Genomic DNA, 24,362 nt, shown 5'->3' with positions numbered 1-24,362 from the left:
CATTTCAGCTCTGCAGTGCAGCAATTAATTCATTGTCCAAGATTCAGAAACTTGAGTACCTGGAGTCACCTTAAACATGGGCATCCTGTCCTACACTACTTTGGATTTCAAACAGTGTGTTTCAGAGAACCTAAATTTTCAATGATATTACAGCCATTACATACAATGCTACTGACAACTGTTTCATTCCTACTACAGTACTTCTGCCAGGGCATGAAGTCTTTGAGCAGGGAGGGTCTGTTTTTCACTATACACATCTTTTAACGTATCTAGTGTTGTCAGGTGTGATTCATGATTGCAGTTCTAAGAACTAATATTGTTCTTACACAACACCTTCCATATTATCATTCTAGATTCCTTTTAGATTCTATTTTTATGCATTTTATAGCACATATGTTACTGCAGCTTAAATTTTTTATAAATGAAGAGGAATTTCATTACCTTGATGTGTTTTACACCACAGCTGACGAGCTTGTTTGGCTGGTATAAATCCCAAGAAATATCAAATATCTGCACAAAAAAACCAAAGGATGTTAGCAGTCTTTCTAGCACAGGACAGTTAAAACAGTAAAAACTTCTAGCAAATTAACAGGGAGTCTGAAATGCTTTAAAGGGATCTCTTGGAAAGACTTTTATAGCCTCTCATTCCATATTGAAATTTCAATATACACCCAATATAGTTCTGGCTTTTTTTTCTCTAGAGTAATTAAAACAGATGATAAAACAACATTAAGGTTCATTTACAGATTAGAAAAAAATCAAGCAAATATTTGCATTTTGATTTCCCATATGGGGATTAGGGTCTAAGAAGTGCATTAATTACGCACTTCTTCTACATGTTTTCAGTCTCAAAAAACCATATACAAATAAATATTGAGTTACACATTTTATTATAGAAATAAATGCACACATCTTAAATATCTTCACATCCTTTTGCATATCAACCTTTAGGCAAATTCAGTTTCTAAAACAAAATGGGTTTTGTCCAGAAACAGGTCTAATACATATATACAAACACGGTTTAACAAACTAAAATTGACACTGATGCCCAGACTATTTAGTTGTACTTACTCTGTCTGTATGACCAGGAGCCATTGATAACAATTTTCCTTTTCTCCAGTCCCATACACAAACTGTGTTTTTCGAATCCAAACCAACCGAGACCAAACGCTAAAAGTGTTCAAATTAAACAAATAAAAATAACTCAATATATTAATGAAATCTAAAGTCATTACTTTGAATGAGTTACAAAAAATGTGTAACATATTTGAGATAGAACCAATAGCTCCATTTAGATATAGAAAAAAACATAAACTATATCTTACACCAAAGCTCACATAGATGCATCTTTTCAGGTACAACATCATGACCATAAAGATCTTCTTAGATAACAACATGTTTTTGATCTATAGAGTTTAATATATATATAATTCTATATAGCACACAGGGCAAGATGCAGTCAGGAGACATTTGCAAAAAAGGAATAATCACTGACCTTAATGAAAATGTACATTTCATTACCTTTAATTACATGTAACTTGCAGAATTTAGGATTTATTTTATAAGTTCAAGAGACACAAAGAAAAAATATTTTCTTCAATCTTCTTAAAAACACACAAAATATCAAAACAATTAAATGTTTTTAAAGTTTTTTGCTTGATTCTTCAAAACCTATATGAGTAAATATTTCTTTCCAAATCCTTTCTCAAACAGAATTAAACATAATTTTATGAAGTCTTTATTATTCAGAAAGAGGTTGAAGCCATTTACACTGTAAAACTAGGATGTACAAAAAGATTATTCAAAAAAAATCAATAAAAATAAAATTTTGAGACCTTCCTGTCTGTGCTTTGCAGCCTGTCTTGTCTTGACTGTGAAGTCACCTTGCAGAAATTTCTTGACACAAATGATTGACTAAATCAGCCACTTGTATTGTATCTGTTAACCAGTCAAAACGCTATTTTTCCTATAGAAATTCTCAACAGAAAGACTAACAAGACTGAATTAAAAAAAAAAAAAGACTGAGTGACTTAGCTTAATTTTTAAAGAAAATCAGTACTTTTGTTCTGTTTTTGCATGAATTGTGCCATCTTGACATTGATATATGAAATTTTTTCAAATCTTTTGGGCAAAGATTTTTTCACTGTTCAGCAGTTAATACTTATGCACATTAAAGACAAATTTAGCTTCAATTTCTACATAGATTGTCTAAATGAGTTTATAAAAGCAAAAAACAAACTCCAACCTTGAATCTTTGTTTCCAAAGACAGAAACCTATTCCAAATAACATAATTCCTTTACTGTCTGAAAAGCTCCAGGATTATGAGAAGAAAAATAAACAAGTTAAATACAATTTCTATCCATGCTGCCTATGTATTAATATTACAAAGTCTAACCTTTCTATTCCATCTTCGAAAAATCAGGGTATTTCAATCCTAATTTGATGTATCTTGACCTTAAATTAAGAAGGCCATTCAAGTGAGTGAGTAACACAAGTTTACACAACAAGAACAATGTAGAGAAAAGATATTGCTGTGAAGTAGAAATGCTGTTCTAGAAAGAAGCTGACTCTAGAAGCTGACTGCCTAAACAGTGAGAGGTCATTTCAACAAACTCAGAACATTCCTACAACAATTACAACATGTTTTAAGAGAGACAAGGCTTTCCTCTTGTGTTCGACACAGCTCTACTTGATATTCTCTTAAGGACAGCAACTGGCCTCTACAGTACACCCTCACTTGAGGGAACAGCAGTAACTAACAGACACCGACCTTTCTAGCAAGCAAAAGGAGCTGAGAATACAGCTAAATCTGAGTATCACATTGCAAGGCTGAGTGGGAAGGAAAGAAGTGTTTCATAGACCAGGAAAGCACATCTCCAGAAAGGATTTTCTCAGCTAATACCTTTGCAGCTGCTACCTAACATGTAAATATAACCATTAAATTTTCCATTTCCAATACATCAGTCAAGAAAGTCTCTTTACTCAGAGGAGCTAGTGTCTGGTAAAAACAATCTCCAATATAGGTATCAGCTCTGAGAACCAATTTATAACTCAGAAAATGTTCAAAAGCAACAAAATTCCAATGAAACCTTTTTCTTGACTCTCAGATATAGAATACATGAGTCTGAACAAACAACCAAAATGTGGAGAGCCACCAGCGAATACAAAATGCATGAAAGAGAAGGGGATACTGCCTGAAGGGGTCCAAGGTGAGTAACACAACGGAGCTACCATCACTCTGGGCACAAGACATGTCCCTGCACAGGGGAGGGCCACTGTCTCCAGTTATTTGGTCTAACTCTGAATGGTGGCTCACAAACCACAAGAACCTCCCCACCACCACATCTCCATTCAAAAAGCTTTTGAAGTTATAATTTTCTTGCCAAATGTAAATATTTGGCATTCATTAGTGATGCAAGTTCACCTTCCTTACCTTGAGAATAAGCAGATAGAACCTGAGACAATACACTGCCTTTTTTAAAGAAAAACTATGCGACAAGATTTCTAATAGATAAACAATTTATTCAGGTGTTTGAAAAAAGAATATTAATTACATACCTGACCATCTAAATCAAAGGCCAAGCAAGCTATGCCATGTGTGTGAACATCTTTCAGGACAGATACAGTTTGCACAGTGTATGAATCCCACACACAGATGTATGGTTCCTTCCCAACTTGACCTGTTGCCACCAACACACGTTCAGGGTGCAAAGCAAGGCTGCCAAAAAAAAAAGAGATAAAATATTTCTGCATGAAACTTTGGTATTTGCCTAGTTAGTTGCATTATTTTTTTTTCCTTAAAAATTCTTTTACAATATTTTCCTATGGATACTAGATAATAAGTCATTTTGTATCACAGATTCCACAGTAGCTGTGAAATTCTAAATATAGTACATACCAACATCTTTCTTGAATTTAGCCTTCAAAAGCCTTCTAAATTTAAATTAGTTGCAAAATAGTCAATAATTCTCTGTTCCAAAAGTGTTTCCTAAATTTGGTCAGATTTTCATGCACTGAGAGAAATACCTCTTTTCCTTTCTTTATATTTCTTAAATCTCAAGAACACAAACAATGGAAAACAGAAGTTGGTGTTTAACTATCTACACATCAATCATCAATGGAGAGAGATGCACATCTCCAGAAGTTCTTTATTCCACGCAGTATTTGATGTCCTTTTTATGAGAGGACAGCTTCCTGACTGTACAGGAATTGTGCTGATTGTACAGAAACCCAAAGCACAACTAGCTTGGACTAGAGGCAATGACTACAACTTCAGATGACTGAGCTTAAGAGCAATTAAGATTATCTTAAATGTCTTAAATTTAATATAGAATAATTGGAAATAGCTGGGTTTGAATAATTATTAACTCTCCACATTTCTAGTATTGTAGAGAATTTTGTTTGTATTTCAGTCTTTCAGAGTGCATTTGAGGTTCATCAGAACTGTTTTGCTAAATCTGGGACCAAGCTAGAAAACATTCTAGTCAGCAAGATATTTGTTTTGTTTATGGCAGCAAGCTGTATGGGAGAACACGGTGTCTGAGGACTCAGATTTCATAATACAGAAAAGTAAGAATATATTCTACCAGAAACCCTAACAAACTACTTGATCACACTCCAAATATACTAGGTAGAGCAGTCCAGAATGATGTAGAAATACCACACAGAAGCCAGGAAGACAAAATTTCCAAAGCTGGCTGTTTAATTTGGCTTAAAACTTTCCTACCCTGCTGAATGCCAGGGTAATGACTGCTCTTGAGAGACTGGTGGACAGAATCACTAACAATACAGAGTAAGTATATTTATCTTCTCAAAATGATTTGGAAAGGAGAAAGGCTGAGCACTTTGCAAAGGTAAAATGATCACTTGAACACAGGCTTTGATAAATAAAGTTCAAAGGGTGGAGACAAGGGAAGTTATAAACAAAAACAGCAAGGTTAAAGCTAACCAGGAAATTACCAGAAAAATCATCTGATTCAAAAAATGTACACATTTTCTATATACACAAAGAGCAAGAGGAAACCACATTAGAAGACACTTAATATTTTATGAAGTTAAACTACAGTACACAATACACTTCCATATTTTTCTGTTTTAGAATAGCAGTTCAGTTTGTTGATATTGCTTGACGAGTTCCACATACAAAACTGAGCAGAATTCCTAACTTCAAAGGTGAAAAGGTAAAAAGCCCTGAACCTTTCCATTTTGCTATGGGAATTTGTACCCTTGGCTACGCCCTGTTACCCTCAGCACCAGGATAAAGTAACCAATATTTCCCCACTTTGCTTCACAGCACTTCCAGAGTTGTTTATCTGACAGAGCTTCTTCATAACTTCACAATTAAAACACATTGCAGAAAGGAATTGGCAGCAAAACTTAATCACATTTCAATTCAGTTCTGCCACCTAATCCGGACTAACACCTGCACATCTCCCAAAGCACACAGAGGCAGATGGTGAACTCACAGGACAAAGGAAAAACATCTGGAGGGAGAGAAAATGCTGCATCCCAAATGAACTATTTTTTTAGAATGGCGCCACAGAAAGGGAGCAATTAGACCAAATGGACAATAAAGAAATGTGGAAAAGGAAGTTAAAAGAATAAGCAAGTAAAAAGAGACAGAAACTAAGAGGAAAATAGGAAAAACCCAGCAGTCTCATGTCTGATTCCTCACCTCTTCAATCCTGTCCTGATCTGTGCTACAAGTGCACAGTGCATTTTTAGACAAGCAATAACCACAGCACAAGTACAACAAAACACTCACTGTATGTGTATAGACACACATGCATGCAAAAGCACCCCCACACCACACCTGATAAAACAATTTATAGCAACCAAAAATTAGCTCTGCATGTTTTTAATTGAAGCTCAGAGTCTTTAGAGAAACACAATGGATCAGAGATGGAAGGGACAACACTAAAGGCACTACCAAGGGAAAGGAGAACATTGTCCTCAGCCCAAGCATTCCAACTAATTTCATTCAAAGAATATTAGGTGAATACAGAGAAGGCTTCCTTTATTTCTAATTAATAAATGGCAAGTAACAACTAATAGCAGTACCACAGTATTGGTTCTTTCTACATCACAATACAAAATACTGGCTTAAACAACTGAGCTCAAATTCTACCTTGATATGGGATTTAGTAAACTGTTAATAACTTTTCTAGACATTCACTGAAAGAAGAAAATAAATCTACAATAAATATTTTAACACAGCCAGCCCTTTTAAAAAATGCAAATATCGTGAGTTTCAGGGAAACTATTTAGCAAAGTTGTTAGCAGTGGCTGAAGAAACACCTATTTAAAAATACCTTTCCACATCTTTTCTTAGAGACCAAGGAGTGAAGGACATCTTAAAGTATCACCTGCAGGTATTCTATCTCACAGGTTGTCAGAGCAGATCAAAAAGAGAAGCATGGAAAAAGTCAAGGGACTATTTCTGTTACCAACACTAAACAAAGTAACTACTACACATATTTACATTAGCTTGATAGGAGACATGAATGATAAGACAATGTTTTTCCTTAATAATCAAATCTTGGCTATTATTAGTCCAATGGGGAACCATGCAGAATTATGGATCTGAAAATTTTGGGTCCTCATGAAAAGTCAAGGATTAGACTCCAATTTTACACAATATGGTGACTCTTCTCAGTTCTTTCATTGGACTGTGAGTGACCAAGCAATCCCAATAAGCATAGCAATCAACACAAAAATACAGTATCTTGATCTAACCTCTAGAGTAGAAGCATCAATACCAGTCACATACTTGAGAATGTTCACTGCTAGAACTGCCCTGAGCAAAACACTTTAAATGGCTTCCTAGTGCAGACAGAAAGAGCTTAACTGGAATGGGTGCCCAGAAACAAACAACAATAAACACTTTCCATGCATGGACTGTAGGAACTTGTAGTGTGATGCAGTTAACAGGATCAAACAATGAGTTTGAGCTTTCTCTGGATACTCTGGGTATGATCTTCAACACAACTCTACTGAGGTATCAAAATCGTGTTGGGATGGTATCTGCAATAGCTGCTTGCCATTCATCCACTCAGTTCCTGAGATCAGGCAGAAAAGTATGGCTGTGGTTCAGCTCTAAAGGCAGCTTTCAAATCTCTTCGTGTGGGACTTGTGGGCTTAGGTACCCTCCCTCAAAAATATTCTGTTGCATTTTCTTTCTTAGGGAGAGGAAAGAGATTGCTTAGTGGCATAAGAAGCTCTGCACTCAGAAGAAAAGGACACATATTCCCTTTACAGCACTCAGGAGAAAATTCCCTTTACTATCCTGGTGATGAGAGCTGGTATGACCTCTCCAGGTTAGACTGCTGGAACTGTGCTTGCATCTAGCCCACACTGCTAGACTGTGAACTGGAGCTTAGTTTCCTTCCTTGTCCTTGAAGGATGACTAAGCTGATGAACAAGATACTGCTGCTTGTCCAGAAAAGGAAACAGATATTCCTAATGAGAAGTTCCTCAGGCCTTCTTGTTCGCCTGTGGCCTTTCTGACCTGGGCTCTTCCACAACAGATGTTAGATCTACTCTAGTAACATGTAACATATGTAAGAACACATCCAAAAGGCAAATTTTATGATGAAAAAAACCAGGTATGAAGCTAACAAACTGCTAAGTCAAAATAATTTTTAAATTGACTCTAGAATTTGGCACTTCTCAGAAGAGTTCAGAAATAGAAAATTAAAAAAACTTGTCTGTCACAATTGCAACAAACCAAATAGCTGGACTGGTAGTGAGCTGAGGTTTCCACCACTTTGTCTGGATGACAGGTCTTTTCCTAGCCAGACACTCAAACTGGGCTGAAATGCAGTAGTAGAGTTTTAACAGCCTACTGAAAGGCATGTGTTTCTCACTTTAGTACATTCAAGCTCCTCTTTTTAATGTATTCAGGAAAGGTTCCTTCTCCCTTTTAGAGCAATATGTAATCATTCCCCAACATTTTGACCAGATCCATGCACTGTACAAGACCAATGTTAGATTATTATATTAAATACTAATGGTTGCCAATGAAAAAAAAATAAAACCTGTCCATGTTGTGTCTGCACGGGATGAGACTAGAGACATGGACAGGACCCTCCAATTTGTGTGAGGTTTGAAGTGGCAGGGGATCCTGAAGGAGAATAGTCCATAATAAACTACTTGATAATAAAAGAAATTAAGATTCTTTTTCATCTTTCCTTGGTTTGTGCTGAGCATTAGTAGGCATTGATTAATACAGACAAGCTGCAGACAAGGATACAGTATTAAAGATGATGTTTCCTTAGCAACAATATTGGATGAAAATCCAAGAATATATTCATGTGACTACTCCTGAGCTTCATAAAACTAGGGCACCAGTAAAAATGCACAAAAGAATACTGCAGTAAAATAACAGCATCTCAGACATCTCTTAATTAAGAGTTAATTTCAAGTGTGAAATTGTTTCTATGCTTAAATAAAGCAAAATATTTTCATGGTATGTTTACAGACATTTTACATACACTCGAGAATATTTTCTTATTTGCTGTAATTAATCCATATTTTCCAGAAAGAATAACAGGGGAAGCTACAAACCATTTCTGTCATACTATTTAGGATCTTAAAGCAGAAAGAGCTGCAATCAGCAAACATCTCTCATCAAAGTTTAAACAGATCAAGTCAGAGCACACTTATTTTCCATAGACCAAACAAAGCAGGGCTCATCATGGAGCACCACTGCCAGCCCTCCATACAGTTATTGCCCCAGAGCCACTAATGTCAAACAGAGCTTTCTGGAGCTTCCTTAAATTGCACAAGCATCCAGCTTCAAAGTAAGAGAGGCTGAAGTGGAGACAGGGATAGTGAATTCAATCTGTACATTGGTCATTCCCAGCTGCAGTTTATCTCACTACAATCCATATTTTCTCCTATTGGATCTGGATGGTTTTAGATTAACAAGAAACATTTGTACACAACCCAGATACTCCTAAAGATTGCTTTGGGTTTCTATTTGTTCCTGAACTCCAAGGAGGGGGCAAAAATAAAAAACCAGGTGTACTTCAAAGAGAAGGAAAGAGTCAGAGAGTGACCAAACAACACTGATGTGAAGTTCCCAAACCATCAAATATGAGAACTGAGTAAAATATTCTGGGAACTATATGCTCCTATATGAAGATGTCCATTTTTGTCTTGCATTACCATATCCTCCACTGATGAGGAAGGGATTGGCTTCAGCTTTCTGGTAAGTCATCATCTCTAGAAAACTGATTAAAAATAAAGATACTCCTCTTCTTTTCAAATATGAATGATTTTGCCAATGCCAACAGGAGAACTCATGCTTTGACTAAGTGGGGTTGCTGGATTTTTACAAATTCTGCATGATTGTGATAATCTAATCACCAGGTTTTCACAATCTGAGAAACAAAATTCTTTTCTAATATACCCCTTGAAAAAGAAGATAGCAGCATTACTTACATGTTCCTAGCTAAAAAATCTTCTACCGTGAAAGTTAGAAATATCATGTACTCCAGATTCATTTGGAGATAAATTTGCTAAGATAATAATAGCTATTCCTATTAAAGAACTAGTGGTAAAATAATGGGACATAGTGGACCCTGATGATAAGTAAGAATCCCACCTAAAAAATATCCAACTGATGTCTTTCCTTGTCTTACAAGACAATGCACAGACTTGACTAATAAGTTAAACCATTATTACAAATGAAGTATCAAACATGACTCCCCTAGAACTAGCAGCAAGGGTAAAAAAATTAACAAGAGAGAGGATAAAAAGGAAATAGGAAACCAGAAGTGCAAGATCTGTGGAGAGAAAGTGCAATCAGTTGTCAGGAACTTGGGAGGCAGTGCAGCTGTTCAGCTCCTTTGGGTCTCTACATTTGAGGACCCAAAAGAGATCCTTTAACAAATCAGGAAGTACTGGTAAATGGTTTGGTTAGAATTTGTCAGACACAAAGTTAGAAAGCAGTCCTTTGCTCCTGAACACATGTGGTGAAAAGCATACAAAGCTACAAAATAATCACAGATTTTTTAAAAATGCAGTTTAAAATTAAAGTGGAAACATCTATTTCCCATTCTAGCCAGTTGATAACAAACTACTTTACTAAAAATTATCATGCCATAGACACTTAATAATGGCGAAACTGAGACAAACATGACTATAAAATATGAACAGAATTCATTTCAAATAAATTTTGTAATGAAATACAGTCTAGAAAGCGAAACTAAGTGGCAAAAGTTCTTATCACAATCAAAATTCTGAGTTAGAAATCTAAAGAATAAATTATTTAAGGTCAAAGAAGCATTTACTCCAAATTTTTTAGCCAAGACCATTTCAAATATTACTTTTCAAAGGAAAGTTATTTTGGATGCTTCTGACCATTATTTAACTAAATTAACTTGCTTGACATACAAATTTTTCTTCTTTCTAAAATTTTCACTACTACTAAAATCCTTTGAATATTCCTTTACCCAGTCATTACGATTTGCTTCTTCTCTACAAGATTTAGAACAGTTTTTTACCATTAGATTAACCTTCCATCTATTACTTTTAAAATTTATACTAGATCTTCTAGTATCACACAGAAAAAAAAAAAATCACAGAATGTACTATTTTCTTTCATATTTCTGAACAAGTATATTAAACAGCAACTCAGTCTTTTTCTCCTATGGGAGAAAATGAAATATTAATGAAAATCTCTCAAAATGCAAGCACTTATCACCTGAATATTTGAGCGGAGTCACAGAACAACTAGTGACAATTTTTGAAAAGTTCTTCTTTAGTACAGAAAGGTTATCCTGACAAAATTAGCAGTTGACTTAATGTAAGGACTGGTGGGAAGAAGGCAGTGGCAGAGCTGCTATTGAAACAAGCTGAGAGAAGCACAACATTCATTCTGTGCTTCATTACCAACCAAAGAAGCTTTAGAGCAGAAGAAAACAGCATCTTGCCAGCCCTGGACACTGCAGATACACAGATTTTTCCAGGAGTTCTTGAGTATATCAGGCCTACAGGTGTTCTGCAGGTGTTTGACAGAGGTGTTTTCCTACAGAAAAAAGTCAAGGATATCTCTAACACTTGTCACAAATTGGCCATCCAACTTTTTCTGGGTGCATCCAACTTTGCACCAGAAAATTGAAAGGAACCAGGGTACCACTTAAAATTGGGACAACATCTGAACTCTTGTTTAGAAAAAAACCTATAAATATGCTACAGAGGCCACAAAAGTATTTACACAAAAGACCATCTCCTAAAACAAACAAAATCACCACAGGTACCAGAAATAAAACAGGAAAGAAGCATAGGAAAACTAGAGAATATTAAAGGGACTCAGAAGGCAACGTGTAGTTGGTAGGCAATGAAGGATGTCACCCATGTAGGCTCACAAACTTAATTACTGAAAACCACTAAAAAGAAGAAGATGGATAAAGATCATTCATGTGCAACACTCTCAAGAAAACACAAATCTTCTGCTTAAAAATTATCTTTATCTCAAGAATACTGATCCATTGACTAATCCTAATGAGGAATGTAATGTAATGTAATACTCATAAACACATGGTGTAACCTGCAAAAGATGCAAAATCATGATTATTTATAAATTATTGCTGAGTAATTTTTCCAAGGCTATTCATTTTTGTGGTATTAATTTATATGGCAGAAGAAATGGTCATTGAAAAAACAGTAAGCAAAAAGGAACCTGTAACTAAAAACCACAAATATCATCTAATGTGCAACCTTGATCCAAAAAAAAAAAAATCCCAAACCAAACATTTACCAGCTCTTCAAACATTTCTTTTATTTCCTCAAGTACTCCAGAAGGCTTTTTCACTTAAAATCACACACTCACCACAATAAATCTTCAGGCAATTTCCAAATGCTGTCAGATGCCTTGTCTTGATCTAAGATAAAGCATCATTCACCTTGCTTGCTCTTGTAGAGGGATTATAAGCAGGGAACAGGGATTAGCACAGTTCTAAAAGTCAGGAGAAGGTTTATACTGCTGTCAGCTAACCAAAACATAGAATTAATCCACTCATACTGCATGCAAGCTGTCTTGATAAAATGGAGACATCTCACCATCACAACTAAAATGCAAAGTTTCTTTAAAGGGAATTTCACATTTAAATACATTTTGGTTTTTTTCCCCCAGTGGTATGTATATATAATATTTGTGTGCACCTTTATCACAGTCTGACATTTACAGGAGCTTTGCTCTTGAAGTTACCCTATGGTTCAGAAAACTGAAGGGTCACTGTTATTTTTAAAATATCAACTAGATTTAGTCACAAGAAACATACCACATAAATAGAAAGAACCAAAGCAGCAAAACACTCTTTGAGAACATTGTTTTAAAAACATGTCATATCTACAAATTTCATTCGCAGTTGGGGTAAAGTAAAAAATACATTAAGTAATCAGGAGTGAAATGTATGAGCATTGTGAGAACGCAATGACTTTAATGTAACTATGAGCAATTTCTAAACAATTTTCAGCTTTTGGACACATTTTCTTTATTATTAGATCTCATCCTTTGCCTCAGTTTAGTTTCTTTTTTTTTCACTTGAATTTTTTCCCCTGAATCAAGCATTTATTTGCATGCAATTTCATGCCAAATATCTTATCAATATACTTCATATGAAGCCAAAGGAAGTTTAAGGTGTAATACTTTCTATAGTCAACACATTGTAAAAGGAAAATGCAAGATTTCCCTAAATGTAACCGGTCACCAAGGTAGCCAAACCATCAGTGGAAGCGCTACTGCAGGTACCTCTGGAGCTGATCATTTTGTTCACACTGATGTTATTCTCTCCATTTACTCACTCTGGACACATTTCTTCCAATTCTTGAATTCAAATCCCAAAAAAGGAGCCTCTAAAAATATTTATCAAAGATTACCTCATGAATATTTGAGCAATTAGAAGTTGGATATTGCTGTTAGACTAGAAGATTTAGTTTTTAATTACTTTTGGGGCATTTTTGTGGGATTTTTGAGGCTTTTTGCTAAAATGGCGTGTGCTTTTAAGGCTAAGTAATCAAACTGACATTTGCATAGTTATGAGTCTTGATCCATCCTGCCTGCAGCCCAAAGCAACAGGCACTACAAAGGAATTCCTCTGAAAAAGTTTGGAAGATCAAGCAGTGAAATGAAATTAGAAACTTATGAAAAATGGTTGGAAGGATTGTTCACTGTCTTTTCTGAAGTAATATCTGAATACCCAGGGCTTTCATAGAAGAATAAGCATCAGACACCATCTTACAGAACTTATTCAAAAGAAAAGGAGTCCAGCAGGAAGCCTCTCAACAGTGACGAGAATTTCCAGTTAAAGGAAAGTCTTCTGCAACTAGGCTGAGGACAGCTACTCTGAAGAAAAGCTATAGTGTTTCTTGGGAGATTTAATGATTCAGGTATCCTCTAGCAACCAGGTAAAATAACAAGGAACACTGCTTTTCTAACTGAAGTGGTCTCACAAAGACATCTTGCTTTAAATGCAGAGTAGCAGTGGTGTTATCAGATGGTGCACACACTGGGATCCTTTGTGGATTCTATCTTTTGCAATATAAAAGATAGGCATCATAAACATGACTTAAAAATTCAATCCTAGCTTTTGCTACCAAGAGTTAAGGCAATCTTGGCTGATTCTGACCTTTTTTGTGCAAACCAAGCACTGCATTTTCAAGGCCTATTACAATGGTAATAGCTACCAGCTATTACTATAACTATGTAATAGCTAACAGCAATGCAAATAATGATACTGGGTATTTCTTGTAGAAGTGGAAGTCTTTTGTAGCCAGTGGAGTAATCAGAGCAATCTGTGCCCTAATGAAGGTGATTTGTATGTATCTATAACATTCTGTAAGGTGCTTCATTGTTAGACCAGGGGAAATTCATACCACACCAGAATCTCATTGGGCAAAATATCTTCACTCCATGTATTTTGAAGAGAACATTCAACACCATCTAGGTCAAACATTCAACCAAATTATTAAGATGGTTATGGAAGCTTTCACACTCTGCTACCTAAGTTCATGGAAAATTACAGCTTTATTTTTCTTTTCAAGGTATTTCAAGTGCCCAGTAGTTTTGCTTACCATGTGAATGTAGTAAAACCAATAGTTTATGTCAAGTCAAAAAATATATTGTGAATAAACCAATTTCCTTGATCATATCATAACAGCACTACAATTGAAGTGTACCTTAACAAACCTAAATTGTAATGTGAACATATGCCTAATCTTTATCAGTACAGATTAGACGCCTTTGCCACTTTTATGAATAATGCACTATTTTCCCTTTAAAGTCATTGATGCTAAACAAAAGTGCTGTCCTAATCACAAATACAACTCTGCAGGTTGTGTAATAATATTTTGAAAAACTAGGTAAATTATTTCTTCAAGTAAAAAAAAGGCCTGGAGATATTATAAAAGGTATGACTAAATTCTATGGATTTTTTAGCTTAATGTCAGTGTCAGCTTAAACTTCAAAAACCCCAAAATGTAGATGACATAAAACTAGAAACATCTTTTTGCAATTTTTTCAGGCTCAAGCACACATCTTTTTTAAAAAGCCCACAATGTTTGTGTTTTTAATTACAGTAAAGTCTAAACCAATTTTTGATATGTCATACCGAACATGTACACTACAGTTTTCAATCTAAAAGAGTTAAAGAGGGATAAAAAAATCAACAGTTAAAAATTATTGAAACATGTTAAGTTACTGCCCTAAAAGATTAGGGCAGACCTCAATATTTCTGCAGAAATGCCCCAAAATTTTTAGAATTCAATTATTATTAAGCTTTTAGGTACATTTCCTGTTCTTCTCAGACATTGTCCTAGAGCTTCATGTTGTTGCAATAGTTCTGAGAAAAAGACCCAAGTAGCAAATCCAGAAAAACATTTTCTACAGCACCAAGACATTTTCCCATTTGAGTATTGACCCGACCTGACCTTGCCTGTGAGTGCTGGCAGAATCAGATCAGAAGGTGATGTGACTGCTGGCTATGAAAAGCACAATGCATGAAAGCAAGCTCCTAAGCCTAGCTGCTTGCTGTGTTGATCTACTTTAATCAACTTCTAGTATGTTTTAAATTTTCAGTTCTGGTTGAATATTTTTGGTATTTCTATTAGTGTAGTTTTAAATAGGAAAAGTAAAGTTTTCAGTGGTATTCAGGTATATTAAACAACAGGCTTATTCTAGCCTCACTAAACTGAATCCAGGAATGTTTTTGTTCTGTATTCCTAAAATATTTTCATTTTATCACACCAAATCCAAGAAAAATCATTTTTAAAGATGATGTACAAAACTGTAGGTTAAAAAAAAATAATTAATGACGTTTCAACACTAAATCCCTCAAAAAATGTCTTTCAGACAGTATAACATGTTCCAGAACAGGTCTAGAACTACTGAGAAAACTTGGTTTTCCAGAGGGAGAAGGCACATAATTTTGTCTTTCATTTCTCTGAAAGAAGATCATCCCTGATCTGTTTAAGATATGCACCCAAATCTTCCCTTCAGACTTTTAAATATTTGACAATTTGAGACCACTTAGCATGAAAAGCTGGAAAGAGCTTAACTGGGACTTTGCCCTTGTGAGCCACAGTATAAAATGGTCAGCAGGGTAATCATCTCACCTTGTCCTAGCAATTGCTTCTGCTGTAAGAAATGCCATTTTGACTGATAGACAAAAGATACTGAAGCTAGAGGCTTACAGGAAGACTGCTCAGTTTAATTATGACACAATTTAGGTTTTAAGCAATGACTTCTTTCATGGAGGGAAATAAACTGAGTATGCTCACAAAGATCATCTCGAGATGGGTGCCTGTATTTGACCTCTCAGAATGGAACATCACATGACTTAGCATTACATTGCTTTCATCCTTTGAAGCAAGAAAGTGGTTTCCTCGTCAAGTGCAAATGGAGAATGAAGCCCAGGTGCCACATTTCAGCAGGAACCTACCAGCACACCCCAAAGCCTGCCCTTTTTACAGAAAATACTGTTAAAGTATTTCGTTTCACAGTAAGCATTCTATTGCATACCAAACCATGATCTATAGTTCATATCTAATTTTCTTCAAGAAAAAATAATCTGAAAAATTATTTCCTTAACTAGATTTACATAAAATTATTTTTATGTAAAAAGAAGAAAGTAATAAATAATGTTTGTAGTAAAAACACTGAAGCTTTCAAATTGAACCGCCAATTCTGGAAACTCCTACTGCTCAGCATGGGACTACAGGATTTATTTTTGGTTGGAAAGTCACTTGACTGGTCTCTGAGCGCCACTGAAAAGAGCTTGGATCCATCTATCTTCTTCACACTTTCATTTCAGCTATTTATCATATACAGGGATCAGATGCACTCTGAACCTTCTCTCTGGGCCAAATGGTCCCAGCTCTCTCAGCCTCTCATCAGGAGAGATGGCCAAGATTCTTCATCATCTCTGTGGCCTTCAATGGAGCTTCTTTAGCAGTTCCTCATGTCTCTTGTCCTGAGGAGCCCAGAATTGCACACAGTATTTATGTTTTAAGTTATGTTTGCAATACTCCAGGGGCAGCCTCACCAGCACTGAGTCAAGGGAAATACTCCTGCCAAGGACCTTACGTGGGACCTGAGAACAAAGACTGGTTCCCCAACACCATACCCCATAATCCAGGCTGTATGCACCTTGTATGTTTCCTCAGTATCAGACAAGCTACATTTTGAGGTGTTTCTACGCATGATCCATTTCATATTTGAAGCACAACTATAAAATGGATTTTAATCCTCTTTTCTTCCAGTAATTAGAGGCTACAACGGGGAATGACTTGCCTTCTTTGATGGTTATAATTATTGAAATCGTTTGGGAGATTGTCTTTCTGCAAATGAATAAACAGCAAAGTTCTTTTCTACAAAGAAAGATATGGACTGTAGAATTCAAGTGCATACAAAGAATTCCTCACCAGAACATGCTTAATTCAAATGTCAGTCACATTCATAATTCAAAAGACACGAGAAGTTGCACATGATAATTAGAAATCTTTCCTTATGTGGCAACCTAGTATTCATTCAGTTACATTCCCTGAAATGCAAAATACACAACTAATCATTAAATTCCTAGTGAAAATTCACAGATCTGCTGCCAAACCAATTAACAGAATTTCACCTGACAAAATTCTGTAGCTGTGCTTAGTATCCATTCCTTAACATTTGTGCTTGACTGTCATCTGGAGTTAGGTCAGAAACATACACCATTTACCCCAGACAAGAACAAGACAATAAACCTGACAGCAGATACCCCAACATTCAATTGCTTCAACTGTTGATTGAGGTTTTTTGAGAACTCTTAAGGTGTCAGACTGGTGGGGGAACACAGAACCTGGAAAGAAAATAACTTCTATGTTCTTGTGAAACCTGTTTGACTCTTCTTCTGAGAAAACAGTCTCTTTTGTTCTTTTTTTTTTTCTTTGATGAGTAGCATCTAATGAAAAGGGATGAGAGAGGCAGAATGATACAATGAGGTAGTAGAAATTCACAGCATCTTTACTAAAAAAGTCCAAACGCAGGTCATCCAAAGTCATAACACTGCATAGCTAATGAAAGGAGAGGGGGAAGAAAAGATCTGTTGCCATTCAAAACTAGGATGTGACTAATCACTGCACTGCCAGAATTTCTGCTTGCAAACCACAGCTGACAGGCACACAGAGGAAGGCTGGACCTGCCTCCCAGAGAGCATTATCTAGGAGCAGTCTTAGAAAGCAGCTGACAGAGTCCAACAATTCCTTAGATGCTGATGGTTAGACTAACACTCAGAGTGTTGCAATAAATACATAAATCAGAGTTGGCAGACAGCACTAACACCAGAGAGAAGAGATGATTTTAGTGGTTTTGATTCTCAGTAGAAGCTAAGAAATGTTGACACTAAAATGAAATGGTTTATTTTGCCTTGGCATACAAGAACACAATCATAGTACTTCAGGAAGGAGATAAAGTTGAGATTTGAAATATGAAAAGATGACAGTCTTAAATCAAGTGCCTGAAAAGATCACAGTTTAGTGGCCAGAGGTTTGGCTGCTTATTTTTATTCCTTGGGAAAGAAAATTCAGGTAATCCCTGGAGTTCACAGCAACAAGAAAAATTGTCTTAAGAAAAGCCATGATGTAGACAATCAAATTAATTTGTTGGAATCAGCCAAACCCTGTCTCCGTGAGAACAGAGACAAATGCTTTGCCATTCTTTCTACCTGTCTTGCATATTCCTCTGCTCTCAGTAAACATGCAATTTACCTCTCTACAGTCTTGGATACACAAAGGGGCAAATGACCAAGAGGGGCACAAAGGGGAAAATGACCAAGTTTTAACTAAACAGAAAGTACAAGCATTTATTTCTCCTCTGTCTTTGTAGTATCGTATTGGTTAGTTTCTGGCACTAGAACTCCTATTAGTAATGAATTTCAATGTTTTCTGAATAATTTTTAAGTTATGTTTGCCCTAAAAGCAGAACACTGCATGAGTCCTGGGAAACATGATGGCTGATTTCTTTCCCCCAACTTAGTCCAAGACAAGGAAAAATGTACAGACTTCAGACAAGAAGGGAAATTCACTTAGACACAGCTTAGAGTTGCTCAACAGCAGAGCCATAAATGCCATTATCAGCAGAGATTCAAGAGTTCTTACTAGCATAAAATGTGCCAGCTACTACCTTAAGCAATAAAACCTAAATGTACCACAAACATCTTAATCAAGTAGTCACAGTGATTAAGTTCTAGGAAGAATATACAAAAGCAGCACTATTATTTGCCAGCTAGCTCACATAATGGATATTAAAAAAGTAGGACAGATAACAACTCTTCCTCATTTGTTTCCTTCTGACAGAGAAACATAATTCTTCTTTCTGTGACTGGCACAGTTGTGTGGTTGTTTTGTGTCAGCATAAAGGTAATGGTGCAAAAGGAGAATTACAAATAAGTGCTAAAGTTTGAAATCAAGAATCATGGAAAGCAAAATATAAAATTTTCCCAAGTCTACTAAAGCTCTCAAAGAGATGCATTGGTTTGACCTTACATTTTGGTTTTATTTTTCAATTATTTGGTTTATTATTTTAATTGCTTTTCATCAATGTCAGATGAAAAGTTAATTCCCAGTAAAATTCCAGTACTTTGAAGCAAAAAAAGAAAAGATGGTCACAGGAAGGGAAGGAAGGGAAGGAGCAAAAAAATAAATTGAAAGGAAAAATTATTCTACAAGTCACCTTGGAGCATGTCAGTGGTCTCCTTGGAGCACATCAGAATAGACAATTGTCCTAGTGACATCAAAGGCTTTTGCCAGTAGATTGCCATTTAAAAAGGTGATAAGTTCAGGATTTCCAATCTTTTCATATAAAAAAAATTAAATACACAAATACGCTTTGGCTAGCCCAGACAAATAAGAAGCCTCAACATGAGTATGAATTTTACAGTATGACAAGTTAAAACTCTGAGGGGGCATATCCTGAAATCTTGATTGAGATCAGATTTAAATACAATCCCCCTAAGGTGTCTCTGAAATGGGAAGATCAGCCAACATCAAAAACCCTAAGATCCTCTAAACCAACAAAATTATGGAGAGAACAAAGTTAAGATCCAACCTGAACACACCAAGACACTGTTTCTTCCTCAGAAAGCAAACCATTCTACAGATCACAAGGTAATTTGGTGATAAATGAAATCCTAGAGAATACACACTAGAAACAAGTAGCTTTGTAGGAAAAACCTTCATTTTCATTCAGTAATAGTATCTCCCACACATACACAGCCATGCTTGGACAGGGGAACTTCTCTTCCACAAACACAGCAGACATCCAAGTTATGCTGCTGGCAACAGATCAAAGCCAGTCACCTGAGATTTCATGTACAAGATTTTTCTCCTTATTTACTCCTGAAAAAAATAAGAAACTCAATTAACTGCACTCCTGAAAGATGAAAATTTCCAAAGCATTTCTGCAGCTGATACTTTCCATAAGTGTTTGCATACATTCCTGGACCTCAACCATAAAAATATGCAAATGAATAAGAAATGGGAGACAACATTGAAAACATGTAACTGTATCCTCCAGAATAGTGAGTTAATTTCTGGAAAATAATTCTCAGATGAGATATAAAAAAATCCATAAAAAGCAAAAGCTCACCAGCTAGCAAGAAAAGTACTTTTAAAAATGGATTACAACTGAGATTGTTCAAATTAAAAAAAAAAAAAAAAAACAAACCCCCCCCAAAAAAAACCAAAAAAACAAAAAACAAAACACCAAAACCCAAACAAACAAACCACCAAAACAGACTAATAAAAGATGTTTGAAATTATCCTCATTATCTTCTTTTAGTCCAAAAGAGTTTTCAATAGATCTGAGGGACAAAACACTGAAAGAGAGCTTTCTTAATTTTACTATACAGTAAACTGAGGCTGAGGAGTTTGGGGTGTGGACACCATGATTAAAATTAAGATTAGACACTCATACTGAAAACAAATCATGTTAAAACACCTCATCATATAAAAATAATACAGCAGGTTTACAGGGTTTCATTTAACAAAAGCAGGTAAAACCTCAAAGCAGAACAAAAACTAAATGCTAGTGTTAGAAATTTCCAATGGAAAATGTCCTATGACTGTCCATTGCTCCAATACTGTTTTCTAATACTAAAGAAATGGTCTCTGACTTAAGAACTACATCTTTCCTGATTGATGTTTACAATTATAATGTCATCCAAAGAATGATAACAATATAAAAGTTCTCATAATGAAGAGCACTAATAATATCACCATGTAGGGAGCAATATTTATGCTTAGTCCCTGTAGCTATGGAGCTAGGCTCATGAAAGTTTGATTCTTTAAATACATAAGATTTTCAGACTCCAGAACTGCTTTCACAAATTAGATCCCATACTTGTAAAACGACACTTAATCCTCCCATTGCTTTCACTAAAAAATCCCAAATATCTCAGCATGCACAGTACTTGCTGAGACTGCTAAAGCACAAAATCTATTCATTCTTTTCCAATACAACAGTTGAGTTTATCTTCAGAGGGAAAATTTAGCAACACTGATTACTGTATTATATAATCCAATTCCTGCTTTTTGGGCTTTGGGTTTTGTTGTTGTTTTTTTAACATTCGACCTTCCTATGTCTCCTTTAAATATTAAGAACTAACATGTTTAGATACTCAAGTTTAGTCAGCAAAAGTGTGAGATGACATTTAAATGGTACCACGTTGCATTTTAGAGAAAGTAGCAAGTAATCATACTATTAGAAATAGCCACACTGCTTTTAAACCAAGCATTCCTCTTTATGCATACTAATATTTCTGTATAGCTTTTGCATTTAAGAACCATGCATAATTCTAACTCCATACTTATCATACTTAGAATTATATTCTCGCATCGATACATCTCAGAGCAGAAGAAACTGCTATATTTGAAAGGGCCATGGTATCATTCAAATCAAAGTACATACACAAACCAGACATACTTTCTCTCCAGTTAGCTGACTTACAGCAGATTTTTGTTTGTTTGTTGGGTTCTGTGAGGTTTTGTGGTTTTTTTGTTTTTTTTTTTTTTTTGTTTAGTACTATTCTAAACAATTCTGTCACATTTTAGCCAAATGTAGCACACTGTACCAAAACTGAGAGAGACTGAGCAAGAAACTGTTACCACATGCAAACGAAAAACTTGTCCGGTTGTAGCTCAAACCATTTAATTCTTCTGCTACAAGAAGTGCTACTGAAACAAGCAGTGTCACTCGGAAGCCCAGCTGAATAGATGGTATTAAATGTGTAATATTACACTGCCGCGACCTCGGAACGAGCGGGAGCCACCGCTTCCCCAGCACAATAGCAAGGTGCAGATCTGGATTTCCCACAGCACCTGACATCACAGGTGGCCAGCAGCTCCTAAGAAACCAGTTTTTCCTGGATCAAAGTGAGAATGTTAAAATATTAAGCAATGCAAATAATAGTGATTCAAACTCCTGACTCAAAACCCCTAGTATGACACTCTACCATGGTACATTGACTACATTTTATTCACATATCTAGCACCAAAGAGAAATATACTATGGAAGTGACACCCTTCTTAGAAACATTCACAGCCATACTTCAGAGCTATTTAAATTCCTCCCAAAAGATTTAAACAAAGGAAAATCAAGTGGCCATGATGACCAAGTTTTCTAGTATGTCTAAAAGCTTAAATGAAAGACATAGCATCTATTCTGCTCTCCACAGGCAATACCTGTTACTCATGAGTAACACATAGAGGTATGCCTTGGAGCACTAAGCATCATAAAAACAAATTTTGTACTGTTAAACATACAAAAGACCTACAAAAGTATCTACTACTAGCTCTTACCCCAATAGGAAGACCAAAGGAAATCAGAATTTAAAATCCATCTGCAATGACACCTACTGTAAGGGAAAAGATTGATGACTCAGGCTCACATCTGCCCTTCATACTCCTCAAATTCTCTTACTGATCTCACAACACCACTAGGCTTACAAAAGCATCCTTGGAGTGGAAAGACATATAAGAAATCATACCAGCACACTTCTTTTGCAACATCAGTTTATAATTAATTTTTTTCATGGACTCAGCACCTGGTAACATTCCCTGCCAAATGAACTACTGAGCTACAGAAGAAGCCGCAACTTCTCAAGAAAGGCTGTTCTTTTAAGATTACCCTAAAAGTTGCGTGAGTTACAGGCAGGCCACTAATTCCCCATGTAATCGTCGCCTTTTAAACACCAGACAAAGGTCTACCTGCTACAGATTAACCTCCTCCGCAGCCCGAGCGCTCCGGGAACACACGCGATTAATGCTTCTCCTCCCGCCGGCCCTTTGACATTCAGGGGCGGCCGGGCACCGAGCGGCGACCCTGGGGCTGCCGCGCCGGGCACAGGCGCCCCTACGAGTTTCGGCACCGCACACCGGCGGCAGCGGGGGCCACACAGCGCGGCTGATTAAATCTGACAGCTAAAAGCCATTTCCAGGCTGTTTCTACCCACGGCGAAGCCCGGGCGGGGGGGGCGGTGAGGAAGCGCTGGCTGTCCTTGATGTATTTCGGTCCGACCCCCGGATCCCCACAGCACCCGCGGGACGCGCACCACCGGCGCTGCCCGGAACGGCACCGGGGAACACCCGCGCCCCGCTCCAGGGGGAAGGGAGGAGCGAGCGGGGGACGAGCCGGGCTGTGGGGCCGGGACGGCCGGAGCGGGTCGGAGCCCGCGGCGGGATGCGGCCCGGGGGCGCGGCGCCAGCGGTACCTGATGATGTCGTCCTGGTGCCCCAGGTAGAATTTCTGCCGGTGCTCCCGGGGGCTGTAGACCACGCCGACCCCCGCCACGAAGTAGACGATCTCTTTGGCGGCCGTGTAGTAGAGGTTGTTGCGGCACTGATGACCCCGGTAGCCGTAGACCCACTCCAGCCGCAGGTGGCAGCTCGGCGCGCTCCGGTCAGCCATGTCCACCCGCCCCCGCCAGCCGGGTACGGCTCGCTCCCGCCGGAGACCCCGCGGGAAGGGGGCGACGGGCCGGCCGCCCCCTCCGCTCGGCTGGGTGCCCGCCGCGCTAATCCCTGCCCGCCGACATGGATGCCCGCCGCCGCCGCTCGTCCGCCGCCGCCTCACAGAGGGCGCCGCCGCCCGAGCGCGCCTCGCCGCCCCGCGCCGCCAGACATGGCTGCGCTGAGACACCGCCCGGGACGCGGAGCGAGGGCGCGGCGCCGCTCCGGCCCCCCCGCGCCCCGGATGCGCCTGCGCCGAGGGCGGCGCCGTCAGCGGCCGGGCGGGCCCGGCGGGCGGCGGGGGCGACGCGGGGACCGAGCGGAGACCCAGCGGGGACCGAGAGGGGACCCAGGGGGGACGGGCCACCGAGCGATGGCAGCGGGCGGGCGGGAGCGCTCTTCGCCACGGCGCGTTGTAGCGTGTCGCGGGGCTTTTCTATATTTACCTTTTCTTTTCTTTTTTTTTTTTTTTTTTTCCCTTCTCAAGCGCAGCTCTGTCCTCTCCCCTTTCCCCAGGCTGAGGGGGGGGGGTTTGTTTTACTGCCCCTTCGGGGAACATGTCCGTCCCTTGCCTTTCCCCCGGCGCAGCGCCGCCGGCTCTCGGCAGCCCCTGGCGCTGGAGGAGTCGCAGCCCCTTCTCCCCGTGCGTGCAAGCTCCCCCCGCTCCCACTGGGGACCGGCGGCATGCCAGCTCCCTGCCATCCGAGAACTAAATGTCAACTGTAATTTTTAATGACGATTAGTTAACCCTTTCAGCCCACCGCCTGAGTCATGCGCCGCACAAAAATTACTTCCCCTTCAAGCCCTAATTTCCCCATACAGAACTTTTCAGCCTGAGTTCTCAAAGCGTTTGACATGGCAAAGTTGCCACTTT

General features: G+C 38.0%; 1 protein-coding gene across 6 annotated transcripts in view; it reads right to left on the bottom strand.

The window, feature by feature from the left end:
- EML5 (EMAP like 5) overlaps positions 1-23,630 on the bottom strand; it is a 97,901-nt gene extending 74,271 nt beyond the window's left edge. For all 6 annotated transcript variants that reach the window (XM_064713438.1, XM_064713439.1, XM_064713440.1 and 3 more), the window contains exons 1-4: positions 23,251-23,630; positions 3,560-3,719; positions 1,072-1,170; positions 442-510 (exon numbers count right to left, since the gene is read on the bottom strand). In XM_064713438.1, the coding sequence (XP_064569508.1) occupies positions 442-510; positions 1,072-1,170; positions 3,560-3,719; positions 23,251-23,447 (525 nt within the window). In that variant the 5' untranslated portion in view covers positions 23,448-23,630. The remainder of the gene's footprint in view (positions 1-441; positions 511-1,071; positions 1,171-3,559; positions 3,720-23,250) is intronic.
- Between the last annotated feature and the right edge of the window lie 732 nt (positions 23,631-24,362).

This window comes from Zonotrichia leucophrys, chromosome 5 (assembly GCF_028769735.1).
Source record: "Zonotrichia leucophrys gambelii isolate GWCS_2022_RI chromosome 5, RI_Zleu_2.0, whole genome shotgun sequence".
Lineage (NCBI taxonomy): Eukaryota > Metazoa > Chordata > Aves > Passeriformes > Passerellidae > Zonotrichia > Zonotrichia leucophrys.
This window is presented reverse-complemented; position numbering and strand designations above follow the sequence as displayed.